This window comes from Chiloscyllium plagiosum, chromosome 14, assembly GCF_004010195.1.
Source record: "Chiloscyllium plagiosum isolate BGI_BamShark_2017 chromosome 14, ASM401019v2, whole genome shotgun sequence".
Lineage (NCBI taxonomy): Eukaryota > Metazoa > Chordata > Chondrichthyes > Orectolobiformes > Hemiscylliidae > Chiloscyllium > Chiloscyllium plagiosum.
Window position 1 is genome coordinate 77753263 of NC_057723.1, and position 24934 is coordinate 77778196.

Consider the following 24934-nt stretch of genomic DNA (forward strand, 5'->3'; position numbering starts at 1 on the left):
CCTCCATCTTGGGTTACCCAGAATCCAAACTGGATTTATGAAAGGGAAATGGTGTTTCATAAATATACTGCAATTTCTTGTGGACTGAACTAGTAGAGTACACGTGAGGACCAGTGGATGTGGCTCATTTGGATTTTCAGGAAGTTTTTGATAAAGTTTCACATAAGAAACCATTGGCAAAATTAAAGCACATGGGGATTGGTGTTAAAATATTAGCATAGACTAAGAATTTGTTAGTGGACAGGAAAAAAAGAAAAATGGGTCATTTTCAGAGTGGAATGTAATGACCCCGACACCCAGCGACTGAAGACTTCAACTCCTCCACCCACTCCACCAAGGGCATGCAGGTCCTGGGCTCCTCCATGGCCAAGCCCTTATGACCCAATGCCTGGAGGAAGAATGCCTCATATTCCACTTTGGGACCCTGCAACCACACAGGATGAATGTGGGTTTCAACAGTTTCTTCATTCCCCCTCCCCCCACATTATCCCAGTCCCAAGTCTCCAACTCGGCACCGCCCTCTTGACCCGTCCATCACCTTTCCCATCTATCCGCTCCACCCTCCTCTCCAATCTCTCACCTTCATTCCCACCTTCATCTACCTATCGCCTTCTCAGTTACCTTCCCCCAGCCCCACCCCACTCCCATTTATCTCTCAGCCTCTCTCTCCAGTCATTCTCATTCTCGGTGAAGGGCTTTTGCCCGAAATGTTGCCTCTCCTGCTCCTCAGATGCTGCTTGACCTGCTGTGCTTTTCCAGCAGCACACACTCGACTCTGATCTCCAACGTCTGCAGTCCTCACTTTCTCCCGAGCGATGTATTTGAAGGATCAGTGCTTTGACTCCAGCTATTCACAGTAGATATAAACAATTTGAATGGGATATTTGGATATTATCAAATGTAATATTTCAAGCTTGTTGACGACATCAAACTAGAAGGGGTAAGAGTGGTGAAGTAGAGATGAAGAGATAAGGCAATTTAAACAAGTTGAGTGAGTGGGCAAATACATGGCAAATGCAGTATAATGTGGATAAATGTGTACGAAACACAGAATGGTCAAGTATTATTTAAATGTTGCTGGATTGTAAAATGTTGATGTGCAAGGATGCCAAGGTCCCTTTTGTACTAGGCAACTAAAATAAACATGCGGGTGCAGTAAGCAGTTTGGAGGGTAAATAATAAAGGGGTGGCACGGTGGCTCAGTGGTTAGCACTGCTGCCTCACAGCGCCAGGGACCCAGGTTTGATTCTAGCCTCAGGTGACTGTCTGTATAGAATTTGCACATTCTCCCCGTGTCTGTGTGGGTTTCCTCCGGGTGCTCCGGTTTCCTCCCATAGTCCAAAGATATCCAGGTCAGGTGAATTGGCCATGTTAAATTGCCCATAGTGTTAGGTGCATTATTCAGGAGTAAGTGTAAGGAAATGGGTCTGGGTGGGTTACTCTTCGGAGGGTCGGTGTGGACCAGTTGGGCCAAAGGGCCTGTTTCCAAACTATAGGTAATCTAATCTAATCTAAAATATGTTGGCTTTCATTGCACGATGTTTGAGTATGAAAGCAAAGGAGTCTTACTGCAGCTGTTGGTAAGACAACACACAGAATATTATGTGCTGTTCTGGTCTCCTTACGTAAGTTAGAGAGAGTAAAGGTTCACTAACTGATTCTTAAGGTGGCAGGTTTGTCACATCTGGAGAAATTGGGTCAACTGTATTCATTGGAGTTTTGACTTTCCAAATGTCCTGATATTGCTTTCTTGATAAGTGATTCTAACACTTCCCAAAAAGAGCTGTTAAACTAACTTGTCTGTAATTTCCTGCATATTGCCTCCTTCCCTTTTTGAATAAGGGTGTTACATTAGCATTGTTTCAATCCATTCATTTTTAGAACTTTAGAAGAATGAGAGGATCTCACAAAGAGTGTGTAAAATTCTAATTTGGCTGGACAGATTGGGTGTAGGAACACTGTGGCTGAGGCATCCAGAACCAAATGTCACAGTCCATGTATATGACATCTACAGCACTTCCTTCATCTATCAACTTGGTCACTTCCTCAAAGAACTCTACTAAGTTGGTAAGGCACGATCTCCCCACACAAAACCATGTTGCCTATCACTGATAAGCCCATTCTTTTCCAAATATAAATAGATCCTATCCCTCAGTACCTCCTCCAGCAACTTTCCAAGCACTGACATCAGGCTCACTGGTCTGTAGCTACCTGGAATTCCCCTTCTTGTATAGGGGACGACATGAGCAACCCTCCAGTCCTCCAGCACCTCCCCTGTATTTAAGGATGCCACAAAGATATGTCAGGGCCTAGCTATTTCCTCTCTCGCCTCCCTCAGTAACCTGGGATAGATCTCATCCAGTCCTGGGGATTTGTCCACCTTAATAACCTCTAGCCGACCCAAAACATCTTCCTACTTAAGTCAACGTGACCAGAGCAATTAAATTTCTATCTCTAATCTCAACATTCATCATGTCCCTCTCCTCAGTGAACACTGATGCAAAGTAATAATTTAGAATCTCATCCATTCTCTCAGGTTCAACACACAACCTTCCTTCATTATCCTTTAGTGGACCAATCCTTTCTCTAGTTACCTGCTTGCTTCTTATATAAGAATAAAAGGCTTTAGGATTATCCTTAATTCTGCTCGCTAAAGCCATTTCATGACCCCTTTTAGCCCGCTTGATTCCTTGTTTAAGACCTGTCCTACTCTCCTGAAATTCCTCCAGGGCCCATTCTGTTCTTAGCTGCCTGGACCTTATGTAAGCTTCCCTTTTCCTCTTGGCTAGTTATATGATTTCTCCACGGTTCACGAATCTTGCCTTTCCTATCCTTGGCTTTCAATGGGACATGCCTATCTTGCACTATCTTAAAACTATCTTTGAAAGCCTCCCACATCTCAAATGTGGACTATCTCTTCAAATAGCTGTGTCCAATCTACATTTCCCAGCTCCTGCTGAATTTGGATATAATTGGCCTTGGCCCAGTTTAGTGCTGTTCCCTTCAGACCACCCTCATCTTTGTCTACGAGTATTCTAAAACTTACAGAATTGTGATCACTGTTCCCAAAGAAATTCCCCACCGCAACTTCTACCACCCAGCTTTGCTCATTCCCCAACGCCAGGTCAAATATGGCCCCTTCCCTCGTCGGACTATTGACATACTGTTCTAGAAAACTCTCCTGGATGCTTCTTATAAATTCTGTCCCATCCAGACCTCTGACGCTAAACGTACCCAGTCAATGTTGGGAAAATTAAAATCTCCCATCACCACTACCCTATTGCCTCTACATCTTTCCATAATCTGTTTATCTATTTGTTCTTCTACCTCACACTCACTGTTGGGAGGCCTGTAATACAGCCCCAACAATGTAATTGCGCCCTTATTTCTCAGCTCCACCCATAATGTCTCACTGCTCAAGCCCTCCATAGTGTCCTCCTTTAGCACAGCCGTGATATTGTCCCTGACCAGCAATGCAATTCTACCCCGTTTTACATCCCTCCCTGCCCTGTCTGAAGTGTCTATATCCTGGAACATTTAGTTGCCAATCATGCCCTTCCTTCAACCAAGTCTGTGTTTGCAATAACGTCATATTCCTAGGCACCAATCCAAGTCCTAAGTTCATCTGCCGTACCCACTATACTCCTTGCATTAAAGTATATGCACTTCAGGCCACCAGTTCTTTTGTGTTCATCTGCTCTCTGCCTACTCTTCCCCTTATTAATGCTAACTTCATGATTCTTATAGTCTCCAGTTTCCACCTCGCTGTCTACTTCTCTTCCTATCCAGCCCCCTATCACATTAGTTTAAAACCTCCCCAACAGCAGTAGCAAAAACTCCCCCAAGGACATTAGTTCCAGTCTGATTCAGATGTAGACCGTCCAATTTGTAATAGTCCCACCTTCCCCAGAACTGGTCCCAATGTCCAACAAATCTGAACCCCTCCCTCCTATACCATCCCTCAAGTCATGTGTTCATCCTACGCTGGCTAGCACATGGCACTGGTAGCAATCCCAGGATCACTACCTTTGAGGTCCTCTTCTTTAACTTCTCTCCTAGCTCCCTGAATTCTGCTCTCAGGACCTCATCTCGGTTTTTACTTATATCGTTGGTGCCTATATGCACCACGACAACTGGCTGTTCACCCTTCCCTTTTAGAATGCTCTGCAGCCGATCGATGACATTCCTGACCCGAGCACCTGGGAGGCAACATACCATCCGGGAGTCCCATTTTCGGCCACAGAACCGCCTATCTACTCCCCTTACAATAAAATCTCCTATAACTATGGTCCTACAAATCTTTTTCCTACCCTTCTGAACAGCAGTGCCCGCCACCTGTTTTGGAGGGAGATGACCGCAGGTACATCTGCACTGCCTTCCTACTCTTTTTCTGTCTTTTGGTCACCCATTCACTGTCTCCCTCAGCAATCCTAACCCGCGATGTGTCCAATTCACTAAACGTGCTATCCACAACCTCAACATCGCGGATGCTCCACAGTGAGTCCATCCGCAGCTCCAGAGCCGTCATGCGGTCAAACAACAGCTGCAGCTGGACACCCTTCTTGCAAGTGTAAGAGTCAGAGATGTCAGCCATGTCCCTGAGCTCCCACATCAAGCAAGAGGCACATGCCACGGGTCTGAGGTCTCCTGCTGAAAAATGTGTTGCTGGAAAAGCGCAGGTCAGGCAGCATCCAAGGAGCAGAAGAATCAACGTTTCAGGCATAAGCCCTTCTTCAGGAATGAGGAAGGTGTGCCACGCAGACTAAGATAAAAGGTAGGGAGGAGGGACTTGGGGGAGGGGCGTTGGGAATGCGATAGGTGGAAGGAGGTTAAGGTGAGGGTGATAGGCCGGAGAGGGAGTGGGAGCGGAGAGGTCAGGAAGATGATCGCAGGTCAAGAAGGCTGTGCCGAGTCAGAGGGTTGGGACTGAGATAAGGTGGGGGAAGGGGAAATGAGGAAGCTGGAGAAATCTGCATTCATCCCTTGTGGTTGGAGGGTTCGTAGGCGGAAGATGAGGCGCTCTTCCTCCAGGCGTCGTGTTGCCATGGTCTGGCAATGGAGGAGACAGGCCGCCTACTTGCGGAACGTTTCAGAGAACACCTCTGGACACCTGCACCAACCAACCCAACCACCCCGTGGCTGAACACTTTAACTCCCCCTCCCACTCCGCCAAGGACATGCAGGTCCTTGGCCTCCTCCAGATGAATGCAGATTTCTCCAGCTTCCTCATTTCCCCTCCCCCCACCTTTTCTCAGTCCCAACCCTCTGACTCAGCACCGCCTTCTTAACCTGCAATCTTCTTCCCGACCTCTCCGCCCCCACCCCCTCTCCGGCCTATCACCCTCACCTTAACCTCCTTCCACCTATCTCATGCCCAACACCCCTCCCCCAAGTCCCTCCTCCCTACCTTTTATCTCAGCCCGCTTGGCACACCCTCCTCATTCCTGAAGAAGGGCTTATGTCCGAAACGTCGATTCTCCTGCTCCTTGGATGCTGCCTGACCTGCTGTGCTTTTCCAGCAACACATTTTTCAGCTCTGACCTCCAGCATCTGCAGTCCTCACTTTCTCTGAGGTCTCCTGCCATTGTAAGCCTTAGCTTTATATCAACTAACTAATACCCTTGTACTTAAATATGTGGAAGAAAATAAAAATTAAAAATAAAAACCTTACCTTAGAGTCTTTTTCTTCTGGTTGGGTGCAGGGTGGCAGGGGGGACGGAGGAAGAGGGAGATACTACACGTGTAGTATCTCTGGTTTAGCCGCTGCCCAAAACTATACTAAGAACTTACCTTGCCGGAACCCTTCTGGTCTCCACGTCACCTCCGCTCTGTCTCCCGCTGCTGCTGCACAGGAAAACATCATACTCCCAGAGTATGGAGAGAGAGGATCAGCCATCATCACGTTGAATGGCAGAATGATTTTTAACTTTATAAACAGGTAAGCACTGAAATTAAATCCTTTACCAACAAAAAGAGTACACATAGCTGTCAAATGATAGGGAAGGATACCGGGGAGAAGAATCATTTAACCCTTTCCTGGTAGTAAACATGAACTTCCAAGTCTAAATCTATGAAGTTAAGTTTTGAGAAGATTTGTGAAGTCTAAGATCTTTTCAATGACCTACCACTTTCAAAGATCCCAGGTCACCATTAATTCTCCATTCACTTTAGAATTGAGCTATTAAATCTATCTTGACCCACCCATCCCTCTGGTACAAACATTACCTCACTCTTCTCCATTAAATTCTATCTTTAAATTGCCCATTATATTAGAATTATGTCCTGTTGCAGTCAATTTGTCATTCTCACTGTTTGTCACTCTTCCAAATGTATTAGATGGGGAGCAGAAGGATACAGATGCTTAGGAATTGGGCTCAGGCTTGAAGGGCCTTTTCCTGGGCTGTAAATGTTTTTTTGTTCTTTGTGTGTATCTGCAATATTGAAATGTTTCTCTCAAAGTTGCATTTGCTGCCACACAACAGCAGGGGGTGTACTCACCAGAATAATATCTGTATATACCAACTGTTCACTCAAATGGGACAGTGTTAAGGTCATTGAGTCAACCAACCCGCTTTCCATCCCCAGATTTTCTCCACTCTTTTAAAATGCAGCGGCAGTGTTGAAAGTTTAGGAATTACATAGTTCAGCAGCAAGAGCTGGGATGTACCAAAGCCAGTCAGAATATGCATCAAGAGCTACATTGTTCAAGTGGCATAATGTAATGGCAAATACTGAAATGTATCATATTGGCCATTTTTAATGAAAGCACCCTATCTTATATTGGGAACAAACGCTCCATTTATCAATCCATGCTGGTTATCCCTAATTAATTCAACTCTTTCGTGTTTCCTAATAAAGTTTTGTTTTAATAATTATTTCTAAAACCTATCCACAACTTGATGTTACGCTACTGACTTGTAGCTATTAGGACTTTCCAAGGCTCTTGAATAAGTGTGTCACATTTATAAATTTCCAAACTACTGAAACCTCCCATATGTCCAGGAACCATTGGAAGGTTATGGCAAGCATTCAGTTCCTTCGAAGCTAAAATCAGAGAGTTACCAGGGAACACAAATGGCAGAGATGCTAAATCAATACCTTGCCTCAGTTTTCACAGTGGGCGACAATAGTACCATTTCTATTGGAATGGGCAAGTGAGATGCAATAGAAAGGGTGGAATTTAGAACAGGGGACAGCGAGGTCTGCAGATGCTGGAGATCAGAGTTGAGAGTGTGTTGCTGGAAAAGCACAGCAGGTCAGACAGTATCTGAGGAGCAGGAGAATCGAAGTTCCGGTCCAGAGCCCTTCTTCAGGAATGAGGCTGGGAGCCTCAGGGCTGGAGAGATAAATGGGATTTATCTCTCCAACCCTGAGGCTCCCAGCCTCATTCCTGATGAAGGGCTCTGACCTGGAACTTCAATTTTCCTGCTCCTCAGATGCTGCCTGACCTGCTGGAACTTAGAATAGTCAACATTGATGGGGAAAAGATACGCAGCAAACTATTAGGACTGAGGACCCCAGGCCTAATGGTCTACATCCTAGAATATTAAAGGAAGTGGCGGCGGAGATTGTAGGATCATTGGTTACAATATTCCAAAATTCCCTGGACATGGGAAAAGTTCCAATGGATTGGAAAAATGCTAATGTAATGCCCTTATTCAAAAAGGGAGGGTGGCAAAATGTAGGAAATTATGGACAGTTTAGTTTAATGCCTGTTAGTTGGGAAAGTGTTCGAATCAATTATCAATGTCAGGACATTTGGAAAGTCAAAACGCTATCCATCAGAGTCAGCATGGCTTTATGAAGAGCAAATCATGTTTGACTAATTTGCTAGAGATCTTCCAAGATGTAACCAGCAAAGTGAATAATGGGGATCCTGTTGATATAATATATCTGGACTTCTGGAAAGTGTTTGTAAAGGTGCCAGATAAAAGGTTAATTCACAAGGTCGGATCATATGGGTTTAGGGGTAATTTATTAGCCTAGATAGGTGACTGGCTGATGGACAGAAGACAGAGAGTTGGGATAATTTTTTTTCTCTGGATGGCAAGATATAACTAGTGAAATGCCACAGGATTCAGTCCTTGGACCCCAGCTATTTACAATCTATATGAGTGACTTGGATATAGGGATAGAAGACTCTGTAAGCAAATTTGCAAACGACACAAAAATAGATGGTAAATTGCAATGAGGAAATAAAAACCTTACAAATGGATAAAGATAGGTTAGGAGAATGGGCCAAATTGTGGGGGATGAAGTTGAATGTGGATGTGTGAGGTCATGCATTTTGGTCAGAAAAAGGGGAAGGTATCCTATTATCTAAATGGGTAGAGACTTCAAGGTGCTACAGTGCAGAGGGCTCTCTGTGTACTCATTCATGAGTCACAGAAAACCAGCATGTAGGTACAGCAGATAATAAAGAAAGCAAATGGAATGTTGGCTTTTATAGCTAAAGGAATAAAGGGAAGTGTTGTTACAACTGTACAAGGCATTGGTGAGAGTGCACCTGGAGTATGTACGCAATTTTGGTGCCTTTGTTTTGAGGCATTGAAGGCAGTTCAGAGGACTTTGACTAGATCGATCCCAGAGGTGAGAGGTTTGTCGTATGAAGAGAGATTGAACAACTTAGGCCTATACGCTCTGGAATTTACAAAAATGAGGGGAGATCAAATTGAGGTATTCAAGATAATAAAAAGTATGAATAAAATAGACTTGGAGCAGATGCTTCCTCTTGCGGGGCATTCTGGGATGAGAGGTCATAGTCTTAGGATAAGGGGCAGCAAATTTAAAACAGTTGAGGAGAAACTGCTTCTCCCAAAGGGTTGTGAATCTGTGGAATTAGCCACACTAGAAGTGTGGTGGATGCTGGAACGTGAGTAAATTTAAGGAGAAGCTAGACAAATTTTTAGTTGGTAATGGGTTGAAGGGTTATGAGGAGAGAACGGAAAATAGGGGTGAGGAGCATATCAGCCATGATCGAATAGCGGAGCAGACTTGATGGGCCAAATGGCCTAATTCTGTATCTATATTTTTTGAACTTATGAATGTCAGCAACTTGAGATGCATATGAACCAAACAATTCATAAACTCTAATAATAGCCAATCTTTCCAGTACCTGTTATAGAGTCATAGAGATGTACAGCATGGAAACCGACCCTTCGGTCCAACCCGTCCATGCCGATCAGATATCCCAACCCAGTCTACTCCCACCTGCCAGCACCTGGCCCAAATTCCTCCAAACCCTTCCTATCCATATACCCATCCAAATGCCTCTTAAATGTTGCCTGTTGCTTTCAGTTTCCACCTCACTCATTGCCTGAACTGAAGCTCAATGTATAATTTCAGTTACATCACACAGTAAATTTTTGCTATAAATTCTGTGTTAGGATTGAGCCCTCCACTATCACCTGATGAAGCAGCGTCGCTCCAAAAGCTAGTGTGCTTCCAATTAAACCTGTTGGACTATAACCTGGTATTGTGTGATTTTTAACTTTGTACACCCCAGTCCAACACCAGCATCTTCAAATCATACCTGTTTATATTCCGTGATCATAAAAGCCAATGGAAATCAATAGGACAGGCTTTCTTGAGTTATAACCATGAAAGAGGTTAACTTAATTATACTTAAACCAATCGAGGTAAAACGAAATATGCAACTGAATTTGCAATTACATACACAAAGACAGAAGTTTCTGAAAAGCTCAACAAGTCTGGCACCGTCTGTAAAAAGAAATCAAAGTTAACATTTGAGGTCTGGTGACTTTGGGAGGTCATGTTGCAGCTCTACAGGACATTGGTTAGGCTGCTGATGGAATATTGCGTGCAATTCTGGTCCCCTTCCTATCAGATATTGTGAAACTTGAAAGGGTTCAGAAGAGATTTACATGGATGTTGCCAGGGTTGGAGGATTTGAGCTATAGGGAGCGGTTGAACAGGCTGGGGCTATTTTCCCTGGAGTGTCAGAGGCTGAGGGGTGACCTTATAGAAGTTTATAAAATCATGAGGGGCTTGGATAGAATAAATAGACAACATCTTTTCCCTGGGGTGGGTGAGTCCAGAACTAGAGGGCATAGGTTTAGGGTGAGAGGGGAAAGATATAAGAGACCTAAGGAGCAACTTTTTCACAGAGGGTGGTACGTGTATGGAATGAGCTGCCAGAGGAAGTGGTGGAGGCTTGTACAGTTGCAACATTTAAAAGGCATTTGGACGGGTATATGAATAGGAAGGGGTTGGAGGTATGTGTCAGGTGCTGGTAGATGGGACTAGAATGGGTTGGGATATCTGGTCAGCATGGACAGGTTGGACCGAAGGGTCTGTTTCCATGCTGTACATCTCTATGACTCTATGCTGCCAGATCTGCTGAGCTTTTCCAGCAACTTGTTTTTGTTTTTGATTTACGGCATCCACAGTTCTTTTGCATTTTTAGTATTACACTTAGCTATGTTTGAAGTTCACACAAATACAGATTACAGAATGGGGATAGGCTGGACAAATTAGACACCATAAAAAAAAAATGAGTATACAATCTGTAGATTGAAGCCAACTGAGTCAACAGTCGAGATTTAAAGATGCAGATGATTGAGTTGGTTGTCCTTCTAGAGATAGTACTGTTGGATTGATTATTTTCATAAATCTCTGCTTGCAATAGGGCATCCTTTGAACAGGCTCAAAGCTTATCTGGTGGGTAAAAGGGAGCAACTGCACTTTGTAAGTTAGAGTTACCTTCGTCACTATTTCATTGTTCAAGTAATTAATCATACCTCCAATGGTTGAATATAGCAGTATGTGCCAGTGATGACCTGTTAATGGTACAGGATATGAACGGGCTCGTTTGGCAGTGGTAGCCAGCCAGGAGGCCCAGGTTCAAGTCCCACCTGCTCCAGATATTTCTGACAACAGCTCTGAACAGGTTGACTTGAAAATATCTGATACAGGATATGATTGAGATGTCATTGTGTTTGCAGGTTGCAATGGGATCTTTAGAACCAATGTGAGGCCTCAAATTTCAAGTCTAATGCAAAATACAATACAGTACTCATTCTGTGCTGCACTGCTGTGCCCAGCCTAGATTTTATACTCAAGTTACTGGAGTGGGTCATGTCACTGTAAGCAAGAACTCTACCACCGAGGTATGGTTAACACTATGGAGAAAAGATACATTTCTTATGTCTACAGTTTATTACCACTCATTTGTTGGGAACTTAATGGGTATGTCAAAGCATTTGAAGCCTGCAAATATGATTTTGAAGTGGGAATTTTATAGAAATACTTTTATATGTGAAACATACAGGAATACTCTGGAGTACAGCTTATGTTGAATTTATAGAACAAATCTAGGATTAAAAGCAGACAACACTTTGATAGGGAAACTAATTCTACATTTATTGTGCACGAAGAGAATAAAAATACAAAAACTGTCAAGGGTCACAGATTTTTCAACAAATCTTGTGAGGTCTAAGTATGTAAATGAAACAAAGGAAAAAAGGTCAATATGTTTACAACAGACACCCAAATTATGTAAGTGTGGAAGAGTACACTGAGCTCCTGGGTCCAGTCTTGTTCAGTTCAGAACAGATGTTTTCAATCACAATGACAATGAAATGAGTTTCCCTTCTGTTCCCCAATATAGATCAAGTAATTAAAAAAAACACAAACATAAACAAAATATAGAGTCAGAACACACCAAACATACTTTTTTAAAAATGGCATCCCAAATATTAACATTTGTTGCATATGTACTCACTCCAGGTCTCTCCTGATTTCTCACTGTAAGTCAGCCAATCTGAAAGAATGTTTGGCTCTGAAATGTATGCAGCACTCAGGGTGACTTAGAGGCAGCCCTTAATTTAAAGGATTGCTAGGATGAGGGGATATTTTAGAGGGACATCAAAACAAACCCAATTTAAAAACAAACATGGTAAAAACAAAGTTTGAACTGCAGCCTTGGTTTTGGTTGACAATTTGGACTACTTAAAATAATGTTTCATCAGTTAGGAATAGTAGTACCATCACTAATTATCCCTGTTAAATGCTACAGTAACTGCTAGATACTGCCTTTTCAGATAGTCACATAAATCTCTAAGGTGCTCTACTGAACCATTTTCCATTGTGTCGCAAATCAAAATAAACAATTGTATATAAATGAGTGATTAGTTTGAGAATTATTTGAGTGATATGCTAATTACCAGTTATAACAGACAAGAATGGCAATTTAATAATCAAATACAGAAACAAGTCAGAAATGGGGCACAGATTTCTCTAGCAGCATTTATGCTACAATCATATACACAGCCTTTGCATTAGCAATTTCTGAAAAGTGGAAGAGATGATAACCAGGGTTAGTCCCATCAATTAAAAAGCCTGCATCTCAACCACAATTCAGTGCCTCCATGAACAGCCTAACATTAACCAGTTAAAATTCATGTTGCAGGGAGACAGCTAAAAAGTTGTTAATGTTGGATTACTTAAATGGGATGATGAAAGAAGAACAATCAGGTCATGGGACATCAGTGCAATGATTTACAAACAATGTCTTCGTCTTACCTGGGCTGCAATTCAAAGGCTACCAAACTAGTTGTACAGCATTTAGAATTATTCATTTGTACCGACGTTTCCTGTCAAGAATGAAACTGACTTTACTGAGCTTAAGAAACAGGGCTACAGCCAGGTAAGCATCTCTACAGCTAAACAAATGATGAAAAGTACCATTTGCTGCTTTACATGTAATTCTTTTACTCCCAATCTCTTCAGCTTTTTGCATAAACTTCAAATTAAGAATGAACAAATTGGGCCCTAGGGCTCTGCGTTATGGGTTGTTGAATCAGTAGAAGTGTTTTCTGAACAGTATGCAGATCCAAACATGAACATAGGCTAACAGGCCTCTGCATGAGGAACATTCACTGATGAGGAGAGCACCATACCAACATTGTTAGATGACATCTTCTTCAAAAAGTTCAAAGCCCCCCTCATCATCTTCTGCAGTAAATTCGTTAGGTTTCAACCTGGGGAGAGACAAAACAGTAAAGGAGACTCACATGAAAGTTTATGACAAGCTCATAGAATCACTGAAGTACCGTACACAGAAAAGATGCTTTTAGAATTATTCTCACAAATAGTTTCTTTAACGTTTCCTCCTTGCCTCCTCCCAAGTGACAAATCTAAACGGATATCAAAACAATACAGCTGGGTGCAAGATTAATAGTACGCTTCGATTTAAAAAGTTACGATTGATATTATACGCTCAATTTTTTTGTTGATCCCCAAAGTAAGATCAGAACAATATAAACAGAAGCAGCATCATGGCTACAGTGGTAACATTTTTACTTTTCCTACTAACAGGGTATGCTTTGCTTTTTATTCTTATGACAAATATAGTTTTCATAATCAACAGAAAGGCAACCGAATAAAGTACTGCTTAAAAATATACTTTGTTAAAGCTTTTTATTTTGCAATCTGGACAATTCATTAGAAACACCAATACAAAAGGAAAACAATGGATGTAGGTTTGCTTGCTGAGCTGAAAGGTTCATTTCCAGACGTTTCATTACATTTAATAGGTAACATCTTCAGTGGACCTCACGCGAAGCAATGCTGAAAAGTCCTGCTTTCTATTTATATGTTTGTGTTTCTTTGGGTTGGTGATGTCATTTCCTGTGGTGATGTTATTTTCTGTGGTGAAGTCACGTCCGTTTCCTTTTCTCAGGAGAAAAGAAACAGGAAATGACATCAACCCAAAGAAACCCAAACATATAAATAGAAAGCAGGAATTTTCAGCATTGCTTCGCGTGAGGTCCACTGAAGGTAACGAAACGTCTAGAAATGAACCTTTCAGCTCAGCGAGCAAACCAACATCCAAAACCTCAACCTGAGCTACAAATCTTCTCAAAACTCACTAAGGAAAACAATATTTATACTGAATGAGCGGAGACTGCTGACTGATAGCTGGTATTTGCCACTCAGAGTGGGAACTCTGGTTGGTAGAGATGCTACCATGGAGAATGCATTAGTTAACATTTACTGACATTTAATTCCCAAATTGTGATTAAATTTACACCAGACAGGTTGACTTTGATTTCTTGGGGCAATGCCTCAGCCCATGAACAGAATTTTTTAAACCAATTTACCAATGGATTAGTACTTTCCTCTCAGACAGGATAAATTGTTTTTTTTGCTTTACATTACCGTTTCTCATGAATTATCCTGATGAGTGCAAGATCAAAGGTTTCAACAAAATGTCTTTTTTCAGCAATACATTGTATGAAACTAACAACTATCTGAACAATGTCTAAATTCATAATGTATCACTTTATAAGTTTGATAAAGTAGTGTCCAAACACACTACATATATGCAAGTAAACTGACCATTCCTATTTACACTGACTTTAGAAAATTCAAGTGTCAGCAGTTTCCCCCACCTCACCCTCGTTCCAAACTTCCAGCTCAGCACTGTCCCCATGACTTGTCCTACCTGCCTATCTTCTTTTCCACCTATCTACTCCACCCTCCCCATCACCTTCATCCCCTCCCCCATTCACCTATTGTACTCTATGCTACTTTCTTCCCACTCCCACCCTCCTCTCATTTATCTCTCCACCCTCCAGACTCTCTGCCTGTATTCCTGAAGGACTTTTGCCCGAAACGTCGATTTTACTGCTCCTCGGATGCTGCCTGAACTGCTGTGCTCTTCCAGCACCACTAATCCAGAAAGCAGTTTCATGAAGGGCAAGTTGTGCTTGACAAACTTGGAGTTCTTTGAGGATGTGAGCAGCAAGGTAGGTAATGGGGATCCAGTGGATGTGGTATTTCTAGACTTCCAGAAAGCATTTTGACAAGATGCCGCATTAAAAGAATGATCCACAAGGTTAGATCCCTGGGATTAGGGATAGATTACTGGCTTGGATAAGCGATTGGCTGACTGACAAAGCAGAGGGCTGGAATAAGTGAATCCTTCTCTGGATGATGAACTGTAACTAGTGGGATGTCACAAGTTCAGTTCTTGGCCCTCAGCTATTTACAAACTACATAATGATCAGCAAGCAGGGACAGAGTGTAAGATAGCAAAATTCGCAGATGATACTAAAATAGGTGGGAAAGCTGGCTGTAATGAAGAGATAAAGAATTTATAGATGCCTAATGAGAGGCTAGAATAGGCCAGAATCTGGCAGGTGGAGTTTAAAGTGGATAAGTGCAAGATTGTCCATTTTGACAGGAAGATAAAATGAGAAATAAATTCAAAGTGCATCAGTGTAGAAGGATCTGTGTCTCCTTGTGCATGAATCTCAGGAAGTTGGTATGCAGGTACAACATATAAGACAGACAAATGGAATCTTGGAATTTATTGCAAGACAACTGGATTATAAAAGTAAATAAGTGCTGTTACGACAACTCAAAGTATTGTTAGAAAGAGAAATTGCTGGAAAAGCTCAGCAGGTCTGTCAGCGTCCATGAAGAGAAATCAGAAGAGAGAAAAGGTCACTCGACCCGAAACATTAACTCGGACTCCTCTTCACAAATGCCGAGCTTTTCCAGCAACTTGTTTTTGTTTCCGATTTACATCATCTGCAGTTCTTTTGGAAGTAGTGTGTCCAGTTTGGTCTCCTTACTTGAGGAAGGATAGGTTCAAAACTGAGGGGAGGAGAAATTGCTTTCAAAAGGTTGAGGGTCTGTAGAGCTCACTGTCCTAGAGTGCAGTGGAGGCAGAATCAATCAACAGTTTCAAGGAAGAAATAAATACATATCAGATGATTAGTGGGATAAAGGGTTATGGAGAGCAGGCAGGAAAGTGGAGCTGAGACCAGGAGAAGATCATGTTAAATAGCACAGCAAGCTCAAAGGGTTTAATTGCCTATTTCTGCCCCTAATTCCTACATTCCAATGCTTAAGATCATTAGGATTTTAACAAGCTTTTAAGAATATTAGTTTGTATGCATATCAAAACTGGACAACAGAATTTCAGTGCCCACATTAAAGAAAATGCTAGAAACAATCAGTAGGTTTGGTGGCATCTAATGCAGGTACCTTTTAACTTTTTGGTCGACCCTATCAAATGTTCCTCTTTTCTCAAGTCACAACACTGCTCTGTGGTCTTGATTTTTCTTTTTCGAATTTTAAATGTTTCCTAATTTGAATGCCACACCTCTCCCCAGTTTTTTAGTTTGAAGCTTCACCTAAAATCATAGTTATATAATTCACCAGGATATTAGTCCCAGTTTAGTTTAACTGAGCTTGCTCTAAGCAAACAGTCTGCCCTTTTCCTTGTGCCGGTGTCAGTATCATGAATAGAAACCCCTTTCTGATACACTGTTCTTTGAATCACATGTTCAACTCTTTGATCTGTTTACTTCATACCAATTTGTGCATTGCTCAGTTTCTGCATTCTGGTTCCTCAAATTCCTTCATCAGAATCTCGTTCCATGTCATTGGTTCAAATTCTTCCCCAGTTCAGAGAGACAGAATGTCTTTTACCTTAACACTGGGCTGGTATCTTGGAATCTCCAGTGACGGCTCCAAAAATAGAATTTATTTCCCTGACTGTATTTTCTCCTATCAATAAAACAGCAAATTCATTTCACCCACTTGACTGGCCTTCTGTACCATGATGTCATGTTCGATCTGCTTATCCATCTTTCAGATCTTGTCTCCCATCCAGATCAGCAGTAAAATATTCCTGCTAGTTAAGGGCAAGGGTCTTTGAATAGTGCACTACGGGTTCCCATACCTCCTTTCATGATCACTGATCAGCATCGTTGTATAACCCAAGTGGTGTGAATGTCAACTTGATAAAGGTGTCCAAGTAACTAATCTCTTCCCTGAAGAGATAAACCTGAATTTCCTCGAGGTGCAGATATTTACTGCAGCTGGTTATCCAGATGACATGGTCTCGACAAAGTTCAACATGCTGCAGTTGTGGTGCACCACACCTTTATACCAGCCTTATGCAAGTTTGCTTTATGCAAGTTTGCTTTGTTTTCTATGACTGTAATAATCAAATTTACAAAATCTCCAAAGTAGTTTTTTATGCATCCAACATATGATCAAATAATGAAGGAAATGTGGTTGACCTGCCTGAAGATTCCTAGAGTCTAGTCACAAGCACATCCAAAACTTTTCTAAATTTCCAAATTTTCTACTATTGGTTTAGATCCACTAGCCAAAAGGTATCCGTTTTAATTGTAATCTAATTGATGAACTGGCAAAGTCCTTAAGTAAGAGGAACTTTATAGCCCCAGGAACTCTATGCAACTTGATATACAGAAACAAAACTACTTGACTAGTTTGGCATTGTTTCATCCAAATCATTCTATGGCACAGCAGTGGCTTAACACAAAAGAAGCAAATGTTGCTAGGATGGACCAAGAAAGATACTAAATCAGCAGCATAGTTTGATTCAGAGGTCCAAAGCAAAGCAAAATGGAACTATTCAATAGATTCTGAGTCAACAAATGTAAATGAAGATTAACTGAAGATTTTCCTCGTCAACTCAATGTAGTTGAGTTGTTTATGGTACTGCACTACTAACAGTAATTCAGTGGCTGAGTTCAGGCATCATGACAACTGTAAAGAATTTAGAATTAGCAAACTGGCATCAAACAAAATAATCTCAGAAGCTGCTGCATAGATCTAAATTACCCCACAGGCTCATTGATACTACCCTCAGCACAGTTCATGACATGTTAATCTAAAGCCACATAATCAGTTCTTACTGTTCTCTGAAGTGGCAATAAATATAACTCTACTTGCACTGCCACATCGAAAGAAGAAATTGAAACAGAAAAGCAGGCACCAGATGAATGGAAGATTGGTGAGAGGTAGGCTAATGAAAGTAGCATCTGCTGTAAACAATGGTGCATGCCCCTAATTCAATACTATTTACAGATACACTTAGTTTTTCTAGTGTGAAAAACATTTGTGATATTTGTACCTCAAAGCTGTTTGGGCCACCCACACAATGTTGTGAATCAGTGCTACTGGTCAGTGGATAAATTTTATGTGGTATACCTTATTATCATCATAATTTATGAAGTGAATGATCCTAAAAGTATACTCTTCTAGCCTAAACCTGCAATTTGAATTATTTTCACAAACAAATAGCTATAGGGAGAGGGTGAACAGACTGGGGCTGTTTTCCCTGGAGCATCGGAGGCTGAGGGGTGACCTTATAGTGGTTTATAAAATCATGAGGGGAATGGATAGGATAAATAGACAAGGTCTTTTGCCTGAGGTGGGGGAAGTCCAGAGCTAGAGGGCATAGGTTTAGGGGGAAGAGGGCGAAGATATAAAAGAGACCTAACGGGCAACTTTTTCATGCAGAGGGCGATGCATGTGTGGAATGGGCTGCCAGTGTAAGTGGTGGAGGGTGGCATAATTGCAACATTTTTTTTAGATTAGATTCCCTACAATATGGAAACAGGCCCTTCGGCTCAACCAGTCCACACCAACCCTCTGAAGAGCAACCCATCCAGACCCATTTCACTCTGACTAAAGCACCTAACACTATGGGCAATTTAACATGGTCAATTCACCTGATCTGCACATCTTTGGACTGTGGAAGGAAACCCGCACAGACGCAGGGAGAATGTGCAAACTCCACACAGACAGTAACCCGAAGCTGGAATTGAACCTGGGACCCTAGTGCTGTGAAGCTGCAGTGCTAACCACTGAGCCACTGTGCTGCCCTGTTAAAAGGCATCTGGATAGGTATATGAATAGGAAGGATTTGGAGGGATATGTGCCAGCTGCTTACAGGTGGAACTAGATTGGGTTGGGATATCAGGTCAGCATGGATGAGTTAGACTGAAGGGTCTGTTTCCGTGCTGTACATCTCTATGACTCTATGAAACGGCGCAAACACACTTCTGCTGTAAATAGGTCATTGAAGAATTTGCAAGTTAAAAAAGGCTTTCCCCAACAGCTTATGTTCGTTTATTTTCTCCATAATGGATTCAACTGACAAAGGAAACAGATCAGTTTTTCACACTCAGTCATTTCCCCAAAGTGGAACTTAAATGAGAAAATGAAGATTTCTCTTTCAAATTTAAATGCACACATTCCAACAACAAGACTGCACACTCTAGATCATGGACTAATCAGGTTAATATAAACAAAATCATTTTCTGTATCCAAAGTGAAGATAGGTTCGAAGGACTCATCTCTGATTCAAATAGAACTAAGTTTCTAAGTTATTTTTGTCTGTCCCGTGTAGATTGTTATGTGATGGTAAGAACAGGATAACTTTTATAGGTTTGCTTAAAAAAAACAGGTAAGTGTACTTACTGGTTCTGGTGTTTGGTTCCCTGGATGTGTGCCTGATACTGTTCTATTGAGTTCAGAACAATGTTACAGGTGTTACAGGGATAGCCTTTAGCAGCAGCAGCTGTGAAAGATTATAATTTAGTTACCTACCGTAATAAACAACCGTTAAATAATGCAATTACCTGCCTAAAAGTACAGTTATCAAAAGTTGAAATTTCAAGGAAGCTAATTTTGTCATTATTTATTTAGCTGCCTGGTTTCCTTTCCTCATGCTCTCCTACTTTATCACTTAACAACAATGGTTTTACACATGCTTTATAGCTTGATTAAAATCACTTTTACCTTTTTTCTAGGACCAGAATTTAGGGTAAGATAATCCAAATTTATGGTCAACAGTATTAACACAAAATTCAGTCATCATCAATAAAGAAATATGGGCAGGCTATTAGTTTTAAGGTTGTTAATCCAAACAGAGGCTCCCCCAAAAAATGCCTTTAGTATGGTTATGAAAAGAACAGTGGGGGGAAAAAGGATCAATAGATAAATGAGTCAGGCAGGAGGAATTAAGCTTACAAGTAATCTATTAACTTGTCTCGTGTAGATTGTTATGTGATGCAAGCATATTAATTATGGATCTACACAAAACCTCTGGAGGAACCTGTGATCAGTGGCATACCACAGGATTGGTGCTGGGTGCTGCTTTGCATCATTTATATAAATGATTTGGATGTGAATATAAGAGACACGGTTAGTAAGTTTTCAGAGAACACCAAAATAGGTATTGTAGTGGACAATGCAGAAGATCATCTCAGAGTTCACGGGATCTTGATCAGATGGGCCATTGAGCCATGGCAGATGGAGTTTATTTTAGATAAATGTGAGGTGTTGCATTTTGATAAGGCAAACCAGGGCAGGGCTCTTACCCTTAATGGTAAGGCCCTTGGATGTGTTGCCAATCAAAGAGACCTAGGAGTGTAGGTGTATAATTCCTTGACAGTGGAGTAGCAGGAGATACAGCGGTTGTCTTCATTAGTCAGCGCATCGAGTACAAGAGTTGGGATGTGGTGTTGTGGCTGTACAGGACATTGGTGAGGCCGCTTTTAGCATACTGCATACAATTCTGGTTGCCCTTCTTTAGGAAGGATATTGTTAAACTTGAGAAGGTACAGAAAAGATTTATAAGGATGCGGCCAGGGTTGTAGGGTTTGAACTATGGAGAAGAGGCTAAATAGACCGGTGCCTTTTTCCCCTGGAGCGTCAGAAGCTGAGGGGTGACCTTAGAGGTTTATAAATTCATGAGGGGCATGTTCAGGGGGAATAGCCAAAATCTTTTCCCTCGGATATGCCTAAAACTAGAGGGCATAGGGTCTGTATCCGTGCCGTGTGAATCTATGACTGTATTCTATACTATGAATCTATAACAGGAGAAACCTGTACAATTTTGGGCTTCACACTAAAGGAAGGATGCTGATACAACATAGAGGCTGCAGGACACATTCCAAAAAGTGTCACCTTGTGTTAGGAAATATAAATGTGAACCTAATTCTAACCACACAAATAGAATAGTTTGCTTTGGAGCAGAGGATATTAGGATGGTAGTATAGTAGAGTTGCAAAACAAATCTGTTAGTGGTCAAGAGGTTCAGAATAAGAAGCTAAATTAGTTACTGTATCTTGGTTTTCATAACATTTAAGAATAGATGAATATTAAAAATTTTTTAACTCACTCACAGAATATGGGCATTGCTAAATTACTCATGAGACACAACTGAGTGACCTATTGAGCTATTTCCAAGGACTGTATAAGTCAGCACATTGCTACGAGTATGGAGTCACATATTGGCCAGAGTGCATAAAAGCAACAAATTTACAGATTTGCTTCCCTAAAAGGACATTGCTGAATGGATCAGTTTTAACAACAGAGTCATTTCATGGTCACTATTACAAGTGTTTATTAAAATTGATTTAACTGATTGAACTTCAATTTCCTCCTGCCAAGGTGAGATTTGAACTCTCATCCTCAGATCATTACTCAGGCTTCTGAAATGCTGTGCCAGTAACATAACCACTATATTACTAACCAATAAGGCTGAAATTTGCTGTGTAGCAAACTTAATTGGGAGTGTATAATTACCAGCTATTCTTTTATGAACAGGAAAATTGGGAAAGGATCAGGATGGGGCTGTACTGAAAAAACCCTCAATTACACAGGTAGAAAAATAGAATAGGTGAAGTTCATAAGTAGTAACAATTGCAAGACTCTGATGAAAATGGTCTAGAGACCTCCTCAAAGTGATAATGTGGTTAAGATTTGGAACTGCAGAAATAGAGTTCAGGGAATCGGGTAGCAAAATCAATACTTCAATTTCACAGATTACAAAATCACCTCAAATAATAAAAGGAAATGAATTTCTTGAATGGATTTGGAACAATGCAAGAATGAAAGCGATCCACTCAGTTTTTTGTGTTTGTTCCAACATTCAGTTGGATAAACGCTAATCTATAATTAAATTTGATTTGCCCACCTTTTTTCTATATTCCTCAAATACCTTTACGCTGCTGCACAACTATTACAAACCCAAGCTAATTGGAAACAATGGTCTATTTGTGTTTTCATTGTTATGCATTTATAATTTGTACATAATGAATCTATGCTCTCCCTCAGATTTATCTGTTGATACTTTTCCTCTAAACTTCTTTCACCTATAAAATCCTCATTTACATTTCAGGCTTTGGTCCTGATTTTCAAATTTCACATCTAAAACCTTGTAATCGATCTTTCCTTTTACAGATACATCACCTGCTGCACAGTTCCATAATTTTCTGTTTCTATTTTACACATCAGCAATTGCAGTTCTCCCATTTGTTTTGCTTTTAAAGGAAATCAATTTGTTTTCTTGTTTTGTTAATGTAGCTCTTTCAAATATTCATCTGCTCCAGTAAAATATTAAGTTACATAACTCTGAAAAGTGGTGCTCATACAGATTTAATGAAACTTTAGTGGTACAGACTTAATGGGCCAAAAGGCCTCTTCTAATAATGAGAATCTGTAGGATTCTCATTATTTTAGTTAATACTGAGACAAAATAAAACTTTTTTTGAAACAAAGAATATTTTGCATTTTTCAAACTTTACAGGTAATATGTAAAGCTTTAGCTACTCAGTGAGCTAGGTATTCTGTGTTGACCTGATATAAAATGGGTTGCAGATTCCTGCTTCTGGTGTAGCCCTTAATTATCCTGATGTGTTTTTTTTGGCCATGTATACTGCAAGAATACGAATTACATGTTAGTTAAATCTAACAGCATATACAAAAGTCAGTGCAGAAGGCAATCATTCAAAACATGGAGGAGTAATCTATGCAAATACAGCCTTGCATAGGCCTCATGACGCAAGAGATATTATTTTTAGAAAAATGGCAGTCAGCATAGAAAGTATTCTTATTGTGAAAGCAGATTTCAGCAGCAAATTTTCACCCAAAGTGACCAGTGTAGACCAGTGATTCAGCCTCATGTATTGTTATTACAATGGAGCAAAAATGGGACTAAGTGAGCACTACGTGACATTCAACTTTATCACAGCTAGGCAGAAAGCTGAAGTATTTGTTGCAGAGAACATAAGAGAATATCTTGTCCTTAATGAAAATGCATCTCCAAGTTCTCATCTTGCCGCTCATATTTCCAGTTTGAATTGTTTGACTATTTTCTGCTTTTGTAGAGAATAGCAAAGGCACACAAGCCTGCTAGGAATATAAATAGCACCTCAGTTGTCTATACTGAAAAACTGGTTCTCCAAAAGGATAGACATAGATGGCAGAAAGATACAAAATAGAAACAATAAAACAGCGATTAACAAAAATGATTTCACGGTTTTGTTATTTTTGTTCCTAAAACTCTGGGTTATGCACTTTGAAGGTCACATTTGATCTTGGAGTTATGAAACAAAATCTTTTTACAACCACTCATAATTCAAACAAATACCAGTAGTTTGGGTAGGTCAAGTTACAAAAAAAAAAGCCAAAGATGACAGTTTTGATAAGATAAATTGAGCTTTGTAGCAGAGGAGAAAACTATTTGGTAAGTGTACCTCAGATATGCGACAATATCAATATAATTCAAAACAAAGCTTGCCTGTATCTCAGCACACATCAAAACTGACATTTCTAACTGTACAACGTTAAACCAAAATACATGATCACTAATGAAATTCACCAAAGATCCTTAGACAGCATCTTTCAAATCTACAACCACTTCCATCTAAAAGGACAAGGGCAGCAGATACATTGGAACAGCATCATCCTTAAGTTCCCCTCCAAGCCACTCACCATGCTGACTTGGATATATATTGCTGCTCCTTCACTGTCACTGGGTCAAAATCCTGGAATTCCCTCCCTGATAGTATAGTGGGTCAACCAACAGCAGATGGACTGCAGCAGTTAAAGAAGGCAGCTTAGCACTGCCTCAAGGGTAACTAGGGACAGGCAATAAACACTGGCTAGCCAGCCGGCAATGCCCACATCCCACAAATGAATTTTAAAAAGGCTCAACTGGATCAAAACAGTGACTAGCCAAGCCTTACACATCACTAATTTTCTAGATCGGTCAACATTACTTCATGTTAGCTGTGGCTGTGGGAGCAGTTATGTACACATAAGCTCATAACAAATCCTAGAGGAAATGCAAACAGTGTAGCTACTACATGCTTCATAGGAAACAGCACATAAACGTCCACTGTCTTGTTTTACAAACAATGAAGAAACATTCTACAGGCTACCTGTGAACCAGACCCAAGAAATCAAAACTGATATTTTTTATGCAGTTGCATAGACAAATGGCATAATAAAGTCCAATTTGTTTTTTCTGGATATCGAAGATTTTAGCCATGTGCTAATGACAGTGACATAACTTCAGGCCAACAGTACAGTTGTTTAAAGTTTGCCTGTTTTCAAATAGAAAAATTCTGTTCAATTCTTATGTAAAATTTGTTTCAAACTTAGCGGAAAACATTTCCAAATGGCCAGATGCAGTGAACAAATGGCTTACAAAACATGTTGGATGATGGTGGTTTTCAATTATCCAGCAAGTACTGCAAGGTCACAAACAACCAGATATTGTATCAGTAATACAAATAGTTCATTTCAAAGTGTTGATCCTGTAATTAACTATAATGTAGGTCGTGCTTACAATCTCAACTCATGAACAAAATATATTGAACTGGGGATACTGATTGTGTTGTTTTCTTGATGAATACATAAATATTCTACAGAACAAGATGATGCACTAACTTTGGACTGAAATAAATATTGACTTTCCCTTTATAAACAATAGAAAGTGAGCAACATCTAACCTACATATTAAGCATTTATATAAGACTCCAATTCATTTTTCCACTAAATAAAGTAAATCTGGAAGTCTATTCATCTAATTATGGCTTGGTGATAGATTTATTTTTTAATGTGCTAGCCACAGAAAAAAACCCTCCAAATTATTAAATTCCACATGCTTTTCTAAGTTTAATGCTGCTTTTCAAATGTTAATATTGAAGGTGCATGTACTTTACAATAAGTATGAAAGTTTCCAGAGATTATTACCATTTATTCCACTGATTTCTGAGAGTTGATTTTGATTTTAAATAAAATCAACTGCTTAAGGATAGGATACAACATTTAACCCAGAAATAAAAAT

At 40.5% G+C, this 24934-nt stretch overlaps 1 protein-coding gene across 3 annotated transcripts in view; it reads right to left on the bottom strand.

The window, feature by feature from the left end:
• Positions 1-11361: 11361 nt before the first annotated feature.
• LOC122556822 (zinc finger protein 346-like) overlaps positions 11362-24934 on the bottom strand; it is a 61314-nt gene continuing 47741 nt past the window's right edge. For 2 of the 3 annotated variants that reach the window (XM_043704029.1, XM_043704028.1), the window contains 2 exons: positions 19273-19372; positions 11362-13001 (listed from right to left, as the gene is read on the bottom strand). In XM_043704029.1, the coding sequence (XP_043559964.1) occupies positions 12929-13001; positions 19273-19372 (173 nt within the window). In that variant the 3' untranslated portion in view covers positions 11362-12928. The remainder of the gene's footprint in view (positions 13002-19272; positions 19373-24934) is intronic. The other variant, XM_043704030.1, reaches the window with a different exon arrangement.